The sequence below is a fragment of the Papilio xuthus genome, unplaced genomic scaffold (genome assembly GCF_000836235.2).
Source record: "Papilio xuthus unplaced genomic scaffold, Pxut_1.1 DF827777.1, whole genome shotgun sequence".
Taxonomy (NCBI): domain Eukaryota; kingdom Metazoa; phylum Arthropoda; class Insecta; order Lepidoptera; family Papilionidae; genus Papilio; species Papilio xuthus.
In genome coordinates, this window is record NW_013530872.1 from 8,002,588 (window position 1) to 8,013,799 (window position 11,212).

Genomic DNA, 11,212 nt, shown 5'->3' on the forward strand with positions numbered 1-11,212 from the left:
TCATCCTCTAAGGTTCGAAAATGGGGTCCAAAGTTTGTATGGAGCAACGTTATTCCTTGGGCTAAATTTCATGATATTAATTCTTCCGACTTTTTACATATTTATAATTTTAAGGTCTAATAATTAGGGTCAAAGTTCGAATCTATATTTACTTTTCTATAACTACGTAGAGAAGCACTATAAAAGCCTTTGATGTAATTCATCCCCTGAAAGGTCCAAAGCGGGGGTTACCAGTTTGTATGAAGAGATGATATTCCTTTAAAAGAATGACTTTATAATGACAACAATAATTTTCAGAACAGATAATTAAATGTTTCATGCTTTACCTTTTTTTCCTGTATAAAAAGTGAGTGAGAAAGTGCGTATCTAAATGTTTGTTTACGAGGTTGCCGACATACACTGTTGGGAACTGTTGGGAAGATACACTATCCCCGGGTGACACAAGCTATATTTATTGCTTAATTATTAAATTGATAAATTGAAAAGGTACTACGCAGTTCTAGGTAACTCACGTAAAAACATATCGTCATTTATTGAAATAATTGGTTAACACATTTTTTTTTTCAATAAATTCATGCTGTTACATCTTGTGTCACAAAAGTGTAGTAGCGTGAAGTAATGGGTAAAAAATTTAAACATAGGAATGGTTGTAGGTTATGTAATATGTACGTATGTACATAGATGAAGATAGAATGAGACCTTATTACACAGAAGACCAAGCTGCATCTCTTAGATAATTTATAAAAATGTGTATTTTAAAATTAAATTCAATATTAAATGATTTTTGAACAGTCATTGAATAGAATTTCAGTATTAGGTATTCTCAGTGAGATTTAGCGTAATTTCAATTAAATCACAGACACGATGGGCAGGGTCGTTGAAAATTGGAAAAGTTGATTAATGAATACCAACTGTAGCTGTCGCCTGAAATTCGTGACTCGACGAAAGAGACAGATGTCGGGAATCAGGAAGGAGCGCGCTTTAAAACGTACAGTCCAAGACATTTATTTACTATCCATGTCGGTGGAATTTCCTTTTACGGTCACAATGCAATTAGGTCAAAACTTGTATAGTAGGATTACACATATGTATACTTGCTTGGTTATAGCACACATCGTGACAATTTTCTCTACTCTTTGTCTCTTTAAGGCTGTCCTCGGCGATGTTTCCAAATTAGTACTACTTAGGGCTCTTCAAGAGTCTAGCTTACCATCTCCTTAAAGGCTGGCAACACATCTACAGTTCCTCTAGTGTTGTGGATGTCCATGGGCGTCACTGATCACCTCGGTGTTCCCACCAAAAATACGACACTCGATTGTAAAGGGGAAGCAAATTTAATTCTTTGACTGTACAGGTTGTTACTAATATAGAACTTCCATCAAGTACTTAGATTTTTCTGGATTAGTTTTGACAGATTGTGCTTAGATAGAAATAATTTTTAAGGAATCGCTCTGAAATTAAAAAATGCTTTTAAATTTGGAGAGCTTCCAATGTGACCCATTTTGTAGTTTATACATCTTACGGACCATTTAAGTTGTCTGAACTTGTAAATATATTAAGGTTGTTCAAAGAAAGAAAGATTATTAGTATCTGAATTGTATTTATTAACATGTCTACATATGCGTATGTAATGTCTACATAATTTCTTATTAAAATACGCGTCACTTAAACTAAAATATGTCAAACTAGCTATCGCCTGCTACTCTATCCACACGGGAGTAAAGAAATGCTTACTTAGCAACCAATGTATTCTTCTAGACTTTGTTCTATATTTATGCCAAAATTCAGGGAGATCCGTTGAGGCGTTCCGGAGATATGTCTAAATAAGCATTCATCCATCCATCCATTTAAAGAATCGCATTTATTATATTAGCAAGATATACGTGCAGAATATGTGCAAGGCACATCTCGTGTCTATGTGAGGATCAACTTTGTGTAAACACCTATACATCATTTCAAGCCTAAACGTAATGTCTGTTAGAATGTAAAGGCTTAGAGGCTATACTTATTCTTCTTCTTGAGGTGCCTCTCCGACTGGTGAAGGTTGGAGATCAGTTCTCCATATTATTGTATTTGAAGATCTTTCGGCAAAGAAATCTTGAATTGTAAAAGGACTATCAAGTATATCGCAATCATGCTCACTGCCTGCAAATAAACAAACAAACATATTATATATACAATACAATATTTATTACAGTATTTCCATTTTTCGAAATAAAAATTGTATGTTAAAATCACATAGTTAAATTAAATTAACAAGCTGTGTAACACCAACAGCTTTTAACCACAGTACATATTTATAAATAAAAATGTAATGAACAAAAAACTATTACTAAATTATTAATGGAACTATGTTATACTTTTGTCTAACTAAAACTTCCCTCAAAACAATCCTCTTAAAGTCTACAACAATTTAATTTAATATCGAATAGCACATTATCACTTAAAATAATTTCACTTTACAGTATGATGACAAGTTGCCACCCGCCGCGATACGGCCACTGTAACAGCAATTGGAAATTTAATATCCATCTCTCGAGCTTGGATTGTATTACTACGAGATGATGAGCCTACTGTTACAAGATATCAATGGCTTTAATATTTTGTGCTTATTTTGCCTCAGATTACGGGGAAATAATGACAATCTTAGAGTAACAAACTTTGTTAAATAATAAATACTGTACGCATAAAATCAGTATCATTAAATAAATATATTATCAACTAGCTGTTGCACACGACTCCGTTCGTGTGGAATAAAAAAACTTAATTAGTAGCCTATGTGTTCTACTAGACTGTGTTCTACATCTATGCCAAATTTCAGCAAGATCCATGTAGCCATTCTTCAGATACCTTCAAATCTCCATCCATCTAAACATTCGCATTTATAATATTAGTAAGATATGTACTTACAGAAGTTAACAACTCTCTATTGACATGAGCGTAGCCCTTTAGGCTTACTACAGCTGGATTCATTTCAATGGCCTGAATAAAGTGATCAATCTAGAAAGAAAGATATTAGACAAGTATTTGTTTAGGGCGAAGCTAATATGTACTTAAGTGACATATATTTGTTATTAAGAAGCTGTAAATTCTTACTTCTTTTTGAGTTGGTCTATCAACTGAGAGTACATCGATAGACATCAATGTCTCTACCACACCGGCTGCTACCTGTGTAGAAATATATACATTTAATAATTTAAAACATTTCGATTTACCTGGAAATTTCTGACTCCCTCGAGATTTTCGTTAACCTTAAGTTGAAGTATGCTACCTATATGTGGTGTACAAACTAACTAAAATACACATATTCAACTCAAATTTCTATGACCAGAACAAGCCAGAGGCAAATAGTTCGAAAGTGCCTAAAGACGTAGTTTCTGTGAGGACGTGACTGACGTGCGAACTATGCTCCGTCTTTAAACTTACTTGAATGTTAAGTTGTTAACAGTACTACGACTTTTCATGCATATTTATCAGAAGTTTCTGACAACACTCATAAAAAGTAATGTTATAAAAGAAAAATACGTTAAACAATGCAGAATCATTATGAGAAACGCAAAAGTAAAATAATTTTAAGACCAAAAAAATATAGAAGAGAAATCAAAAGACTGGGCCATTAATGGAACAGTTTCTAGGACCTAAGGGTTAATGTTATTGCAAATCAAGGCAAAGTTTAACAATATAATTAGAACTTATTGTTGATATAATTTGAATTAGAAACCAACCTTAAGCGTAGATTTGTGCGAGCAATCAGCAAAGATGAAGAGCAATGCGGAGCAGTAGGCCGCATCCACGAACAGACCGACTTCTTTAAAACTAAACCCGAAGCCGTGGTCTACTATCTCCGATAGAGCACCGTATATCGCTATCGTAATGTTAAAGAACCTGAATGAACAATATCACAGAATTATGTGTCAGAAAAATGAGTGCTGATAATTATAACCATTGATAGAGAAAAAAAGGTATAAAAGAGGTATACACGTACGTAAATACTGTGCCAACCATGGATTGTCTAATGGAAAAAGGACGAAAATGCTGGAAATGTTTAGGATTTGGTGAGGAAACTGTTAACTCTATTTATATAGTGGTGAAAATATATTCTTACATGAAGAGACAATAAGTAGAATATGTTCTCGCGTAAGCATTCCCAAGTGACTGGAGCAGTTCCGACAGATTCAACCACAAGTAACGGTAGCGAGATATCAGCTTTGCAGAACACTCGATATCAACGTCCTATGGGAACAAATAAATAAATAACATATTGTTATTTGTCCACTATCATAATCTACATAATAAGTACAAGTAAATGTAAGGTAATAATAAATATTAAACAGTAAAATTGAGAACACATAATAAATAACCATTACTTACTCTTCGGAAGCATTCAGATAGGCTCTGAGAGGCTATCTTGATCCCTTTGCAATTGATGTACCAGAGTGCGCAGTTCATATTGATCATTGTTATAATATGGAGATAGGCTATCGTGTGTCTCAAGAGGAAGCCGTCAAGTAGAGCGTAGAGACTCAGTAAGAAACATACAGCCAGTAATAAACATCCGACACTAATTATCATGATCGACAGCTTCAAATTAGGAAATTTAAGATTTTCTCCAGTCACTTTGTAATATCTTACCTGAGGGGACAGATTTCGAATGATGTGTTAATTACTTGAAAAGACTTCAGGTTCCAATTTTTGATAACATAGATGGCGCTATTATCAATTTTAAATAATTGATGTTTTTTATTATTATTATCGTAATCTCTACTAGAAAGTTGTAAAAGTATTTTCTTTTACTTTCTTTGAAAAAGTACTTATTACCTGGAACTTTCCCCAATTGGTTTTATAAATGGCTACTTGATGAGCGACTCCCCAGCCGACGAATGGAATCCAGAAATGCGGGACGAGGAACACGACGAAAAGAATCGCATAAATATAGTCGTCGAACTTTCGAATCGATCGCAGGATCATAATACGTTCGTAACCGACATTCAACACTATTACAGTGGTCAGAATGTAAAAACATATTGCGTAGATAGTAGCAGATGATGTCCAGCTAAATGTAATAGTCCCTTAAAACAAAATAAGTGCATTTTAATGCTTAAGGCCAAGTCCGATTAGTTCAAGGCCTTAAAATTCTCCGTCTAATTACGACAATATTTTTTTTATTCATTTATTGATTGCCAAGTTAGAACAGTTGATACGATTAGCAAGAAAACATTTAGGCATTGGTACATAAAATATTGGTAGCAGTTATAGTATGTATTATAATATAAAGTAAATATTAACCCGGTCTAGAGCGAGTTATAGGCATGACGGCAAGTGCTCGAAACAGCACTAACAACAGTTTATGGTCGCGATAGAACTGGTCATGAATCTCACAAGTGTCGCCATCTTGCGACGAAAGCAGGTCACGTTGTTCTTGTTCCTGTACAGAAGTTCTAACTTAGTTTGTATGAAAGAAATAAACTAATAAAGATTTTTGATAGGTAACATTAAAACAGTAGATTGCTACTTATTTTCTCGAAAAAATTACTTTACTCACGTTCAATTTTAGTCTTTGCAATGGATCGCATTTTGAAATTTAGGAGGAATTTGAAATTGCATACTAAAATTTCGAAGTGAAACACAAATTTCAAACATGTTTCTAGGATACATCGATATTTCGAATTCACAAAGTGCTTTTAGTATCACTTAAAACTAAAATTAGTGCGCTTTGTATAGTCAGAGTACATTAGTACGCGCTAAAAAGTGCTTTCCAACTCACATAGTCTTTCTGCGTTCGATCGTATATAGTTTTATTCTGTTGCAAATGCTTCATATCTTTGTGTAAAAAAGAATTATTGATTCCTTCTTCGAATAAATGATCCGGTATCATTTCGCTACTTCAAAATAACTCCGGAAGCAATTCTGGAAGGTTCTGGAACAATTATAGATCGAAATTGGTTTGTTACCAACGTCTGTAATACTATTACGGTATTAAAAACTATTTAACAGACTAGGTACTGTAGTGAGGTATAAATTCATGAAATATTCATCTTGATACTTTATCAAGTATCAAACAAACAAGACGTGTAAATTTCATTAAATTACAAAGTAAACGAAGCCGACACTTTATGAATATCAATTTACACGGCCTTCTGTACCTTATTCTGTATTCTTAACGACCTTTAATTTGTAATGAAAAATTAACGAGAGCGTTCAAAAGTGCTATTGGTATTAGATTATAAGTATATTTGTCACGTCCGCGTTTACATGACGTCACTTCTCGACTCTCTTGTCACGCCACGACTTTCATATAACAACACGTCACTTCAAATACTTCACTTAACGTTATTATCCGTGGGTATCTAAGTCCAAAATCGCCGTTTAAAACATATTGTTATGTCTGTTTTGTCAAAGATGAAAGAAAAGGATGACGATATGTCAGAACCGCACGGTATGTGACATAACGTTAAAATATTGAAAACAAACATAAGTATTCTAGTCGTTTGCTATGTCTTTGAAAATTAAAAAAAAGAAACAAAATGTTGATTAAATAAATTTCTTTATTTCTGATATCATATAATACAAAAATATCACAGTTTTTATTTTCACATTATATGTACAAACTAAAGAAATGCTTAAATATAAAAAACTACATATTTTCACTAAAAATTAGATTCCCATCTCTTAACAATAAAAATATACTTTGGACGTATTTTCATTAAGTTTAATGTTAATTCATTTAAATTTATATAGTAATAAAAACTTATAAAAAAATATTTCTAAGTTATGAGAAAAAAATCGTTATAACAAACGATTTTTTTTTATTTTTTTTACAGAACATAATTTTTAGTAGATTGCAATTTTTTTTAATTACCAATTAAAGTTAATAAAGACTCTTTACCATGCAGATAAAATAATTCACAATAGACTCATTTTATAGGCAAACACATTTAAAATATTTAAAAAATCCGAATTCTGTATTTAGTGGAAGTCCCTTAAATAAGACCTTAACAATATTTTTTATAAAATTAACAACATAATATATTACTTAAAAATATTTATGATTTAAGTTTAGCTAGTTGTGCCATCAACTCCTTGTCAGCATCCGTTGTTGAATTGCCAATTTTGTTCCGAGCCACCGAAGGAGCATTGGCCATCTGAAAATGATAAACAGAATATTTTTTAAATATAAGAAAACTAAACAACATATGTAGATTTTTCAACAACGATAGGGAGTACATAGAAATAGATGTGGGTTGATTTAACCATGAACTTTCATTGCTGAATGTTGCAAACAACATTTTAAAAAGAAGAGATAGCAAATATTATAGCATCTAGGTATCTTCTTACTTTTTGAATTTATTACAGATATTATGCTAAGTCTACCACAATTAATTAATAAAAATATTCAAAATATTTTTTTTGTTTCTCAAAATCTCAAGTTTTGTTATAATATTTTATTTACATATGAAATGAACATAGAAACATAGTTTTGATGAATAAAGTTGGCATAAATAGAAACAATTTCATTTCTATCGTAAATCAAAAACAGTAATGAACAAAATTTTCGATTGCAAATTCTATGAGAACAAACATCAAAAATCCAAAACTATCATAACCGGTTTTAATAATCTCTAGTGAATTGTCAAACTAATCTATCTTAGACACACTACAGTTATTTATTTTAATAAATAAATTGACTTTAGCAGACATTAATAGCTACTTTTAAATTAAATTTTATTTAAGAAATCATTTTAATTTTATTTAAAAAATAGATTCTAAAACTAAACAAATATCACATATATTAAAAATATTACCTTTCCACTGATTTCAATGCCAATCTCATCCAGTACTTGGTTAACAATGCCTTCAGTTTCCTGTTCATCACCTGATTCATCCATAATGTCATCTAGAGTTTCTGAAACTATAAGAAAAGTTTCTCATAAATACTTTTTTCATGTTAAGAATTATTTAAGAAGTCTTCTGCTATATAAACATATAACTAGCTGTCGCCCGCAACTCTGTATGAGTAGAATTTAAAAAAAACCCTTGTTTCTTCCAGGCTATGTCCTACATCTATGCCAAATTTTAGCGAGGTCTGTTGAGCCGTTATGGAAATACCTTCAAACAAACATCCAACCATCCATTTAAATATTTGCATTTATAATATTGATACAAAGGATAAACAAAACTTACTCATTTCATCTGTCATGTCCATCTTAGCATTGGCCTGTTTAAAGGCTTCCATATCCTTGGCTATTTGGTGTGGGTTCAGAACTTTGTTAATGTTGCCCATTGTCTTAGCTGTGGTGCCCATTGCTCCCGCTATTGCAATGTTAGCACCCATTGCTTTGTTATGTATCTGTACACTTGATATCTGTCAACAAAAGCACAATTAGAAGGAAAACAAATAGCTTTTGTAGGGTTGCAAACTTTTTGTGTTTAGTTCTGAATACTACTATTTTGAGTTACTCTATGATACAACCATAAATGTTTTCAATCAGATTTTACTATCTCTGAAAAAATCCAGGGTTGACAAATGTTAGTCATATTTTTTTCACCACCTCAGTTTGTATATGTTTGTTTATAGTTGACAGCCCTAGTCTATGTTATTTTGTTCATAAAAAAAAGCGGTGATTATCATCTGCATTACCAGATGAACTGCAGTTGCTTGCAAATTAAACAATTTTAAAAAGTACCTTGCTATTAGCAGCATAGATTCTGGTCTTTTGCTTCCTCAGTTGAACCAATTGTTTTGCTAGTATTTTGCATCCGTCATTATTGCCCTCCTTTGCCATTTTCTTTATTTCCATTTCCTGGTACAATATATTATGTAGAACAGATAATATATATGAAACTTATAAAAAGCGGGAGTAAAGAAATTATTGTATAATATTTTAGTGGATTTCCAATTGTAACCAATTGGTTTATATGTTTTATGGTTTATAATTGGTACAATAATTTATATAATCTTGGAAAAAATCATATTTACTGACAAGTAGTAAGGTTCTAAATCTAATGAGAAAATATCGTCTTCAGTATAAAATTTCGTACAAGTACAAAAGTCCTTACTAATTTCTTTTCCTCTCTCTCCAAAGCCACTTTGTCTCTCTCCAAGTCTCTTCCAGCTTTTCGGAGTTCTCGATCATTTTGTCTTTGTTGTTCTAAAATTTAAAGTTCACATATTAGGGGTGAGTCATGTTTGTATACTACTAATCCGACAATTTGATGCTAAAAAGTGAAATCATAAACCTTTAACAGTCGGTGCCTTTTTGAAGAAGTTCATAGTTGCGTTATGATGAAATTTACTTTGAAAAGTCTTCTTATTAAATTATTTGTTAAACAACCACAAAATAGTCAGAATTTGTTGCGTTTGTTCATTAAAACGAAAATAATGTTTTCTGTGAGTATTGGAAACTTATATTGAAATCAGAGGAAATACAATCCAATGACAAATTGTGACATTTGTCAAATGACAAGCACAAAGAGTATATAAAATAAGAGACGGGACTCTTGACTAATTAGATACACAAACGGAGAATAAGAATTGACATTTTCAATGCTAGCAATATTATGAACAAGTTTACGTTGCTACCAACCTAAAAAAACTATCTGTCAGTATCATTTTTGACGTTTGAAAGTATTATTTGAGGGAAAACAATTTGGAAAAATAAAACAATTTCGTTAATTGCAACTTTAATTTAAACTTCTGACTAAAGAGAACATATTTTAAGAACGCAACATAATGCTCATTGCTTTCGTAATAATACCATTATTGTTTAGTACACCAACAAAATACCCCAACTTTGATAAATGCTTATTTGTTCCACTTTGTTTATTTGATAGATCATATTTTCTGATAGAACTGGAGTAGTAGTGCCACTCTCGTCGGGAGAAATAGAATAACACTGGAAAGAGATTAGCTCCTATCTGTTGGTAAAATATTTAGAAAATTGCTAACAAGACAATATGCATTGAAGCAAAACAAATCGTCATCATCAAGCTCACTATACGGACACACTATACTCCACAGAGGAGCTCGGAGCCTACCCTCAAGAATGCGACTAGGTCTTATTCAACAACGCAGAGTCACACATGACTTCATGACTTCACACATATCTTTGAATTTCTATGCAGTTGTATGCAATTTGTAATTACAGTAAGAATGTCGGATGAATGTTATCATGAAATTCGAAGAACTCATTACTATATAGCGGAGATTGTACCTGGATATGTAAAATATGATCCGGTCAAGCGCCAACTGCACTGCCGACGCTCCAAATAGTCCCCTAATCCAAACTTTTCCTATCAAAACATTGCAAATGTACAAGTCATGTTAAATATTATGTACTGTAAAAATAGAATACAATATTAAGTTTTACTTCTCAAATAAATTCATAAAATTATCATGAACCTAAGGATTCCACATTTTAACTCTTTTGTTATTACTATTCTCCATAGATGTGTAACCTATAGATTCCTTAACGAAGAAAAATAATGAGCTTAGGAGGCATCATTTTGGGGAAAAGTACCTGTGTTGAAATTTAAATTACTTGTAAGAAAATTGTATACAATCTCTGTTTATTTTTTATTACTTAGTTCAAAAAAAGTTTAAGATATAATATATATATTAATATATATATATATAAGATATAATATATATTTAGTGAAAAATATGAAAAAAATTAATTTATTAAATTTGGATTTTACAAATATCACAACTTATATATAAGTTAAGTATCCAAATTTAATAAATTAATTTTTTTTCATATTTTTCACTAAATGGTGTTTTTTTTTTATCTTTTGTACTTGATACTTAATTTCCTGTATTTTAGTATATTTTTATTTTCTATACACTGCATTTCCCAATTTCGAGAAAATCTTATTATGTTAGTGTATATTTTATATTAAAGTCAAATACATATTTCTAAAAATTGTCATAATATTAACATCAAACTAATATAAAACACTAAATTATAATATAAATAATGTATAGGTTACACATCTATATATCAATATTGACATTAATATAGTTACTAGCATTTCCTGCAACATGGTGACTCTTTTTTAGATTTGCGGTTAATCTACTCCATATAATCAGTTATTTTTCAAAATTTAGTTTAGAATTACAATATTTCAAGCAATCAAACTTTGTAACACAGATGTTGCAGCGACATGCAGTCAGTAATTCTGAAGCAGATTCCTTCATTTAATAATTCTGTAGAAC

At 31.3% G+C, this 11,212-nt stretch overlaps 2 protein-coding genes and 1 long non-coding RNA gene across 3 annotated transcripts; all 3 read right to left on the minus strand.

Annotated features, from left to right (window-relative positions):
• Positions 1-2,064: 2,064 nt before the first annotated feature.
• LOC106115588 (gustatory and odorant receptor 22) lies at positions 2,065-5,875 on the minus strand. The gene is made up of 9 exons (XM_013309017.1): positions 5,765-5,875; positions 5,287-5,425; positions 4,819-5,069; positions 4,372-4,632; positions 4,106-4,233; positions 3,726-3,885; positions 3,097-3,168; positions 2,911-3,000; positions 2,065-2,145 (listed from the first exon to the last, which is right to left on the minus strand). The coding sequence occupies exons 1-9, from the start codon at positions 5,873-5,875 to the stop codon at positions 2,065-2,067; spliced, it is 1,293 nt and encodes a 430-aa protein (XP_013164471.1).
• A 1,004-nt stretch (positions 5,876-6,879) lies between these two features.
• On the minus strand, positions 6,880-9,441 carry CHMP2B (charged multivesicular body protein 2b). The gene is made up of 6 exons (XM_013309128.1): positions 9,238-9,441; positions 9,058-9,149; positions 8,685-8,801; positions 8,182-8,362; positions 7,803-7,909; positions 6,880-7,142 (listed from the first exon to the last, which is right to left on the minus strand). The coding sequence occupies exons 1-6, from the start codon at positions 9,269-9,271 to the stop codon at positions 7,044-7,046; spliced, it is 630 nt and encodes a 209-aa protein (XP_013164582.1). The 5' UTR covers positions 9,272-9,441; the 3' UTR covers positions 6,880-7,043.
• Positions 9,442-9,876: 435 nt separating this feature from the next.
• LOC106115714 (uncharacterized) lies at positions 9,877-11,206 on the minus strand. The gene is made up of 2 exons (XR_001227768.1): positions 11,116-11,206; positions 9,877-10,290 (listed from the first exon to the last, which is right to left on the minus strand). It is a non-coding gene; the product is annotated as an uncharacterized LOC106115714 (long non-coding RNA).
• Positions 11,207-11,212: the final 6 nt, after the last annotated feature.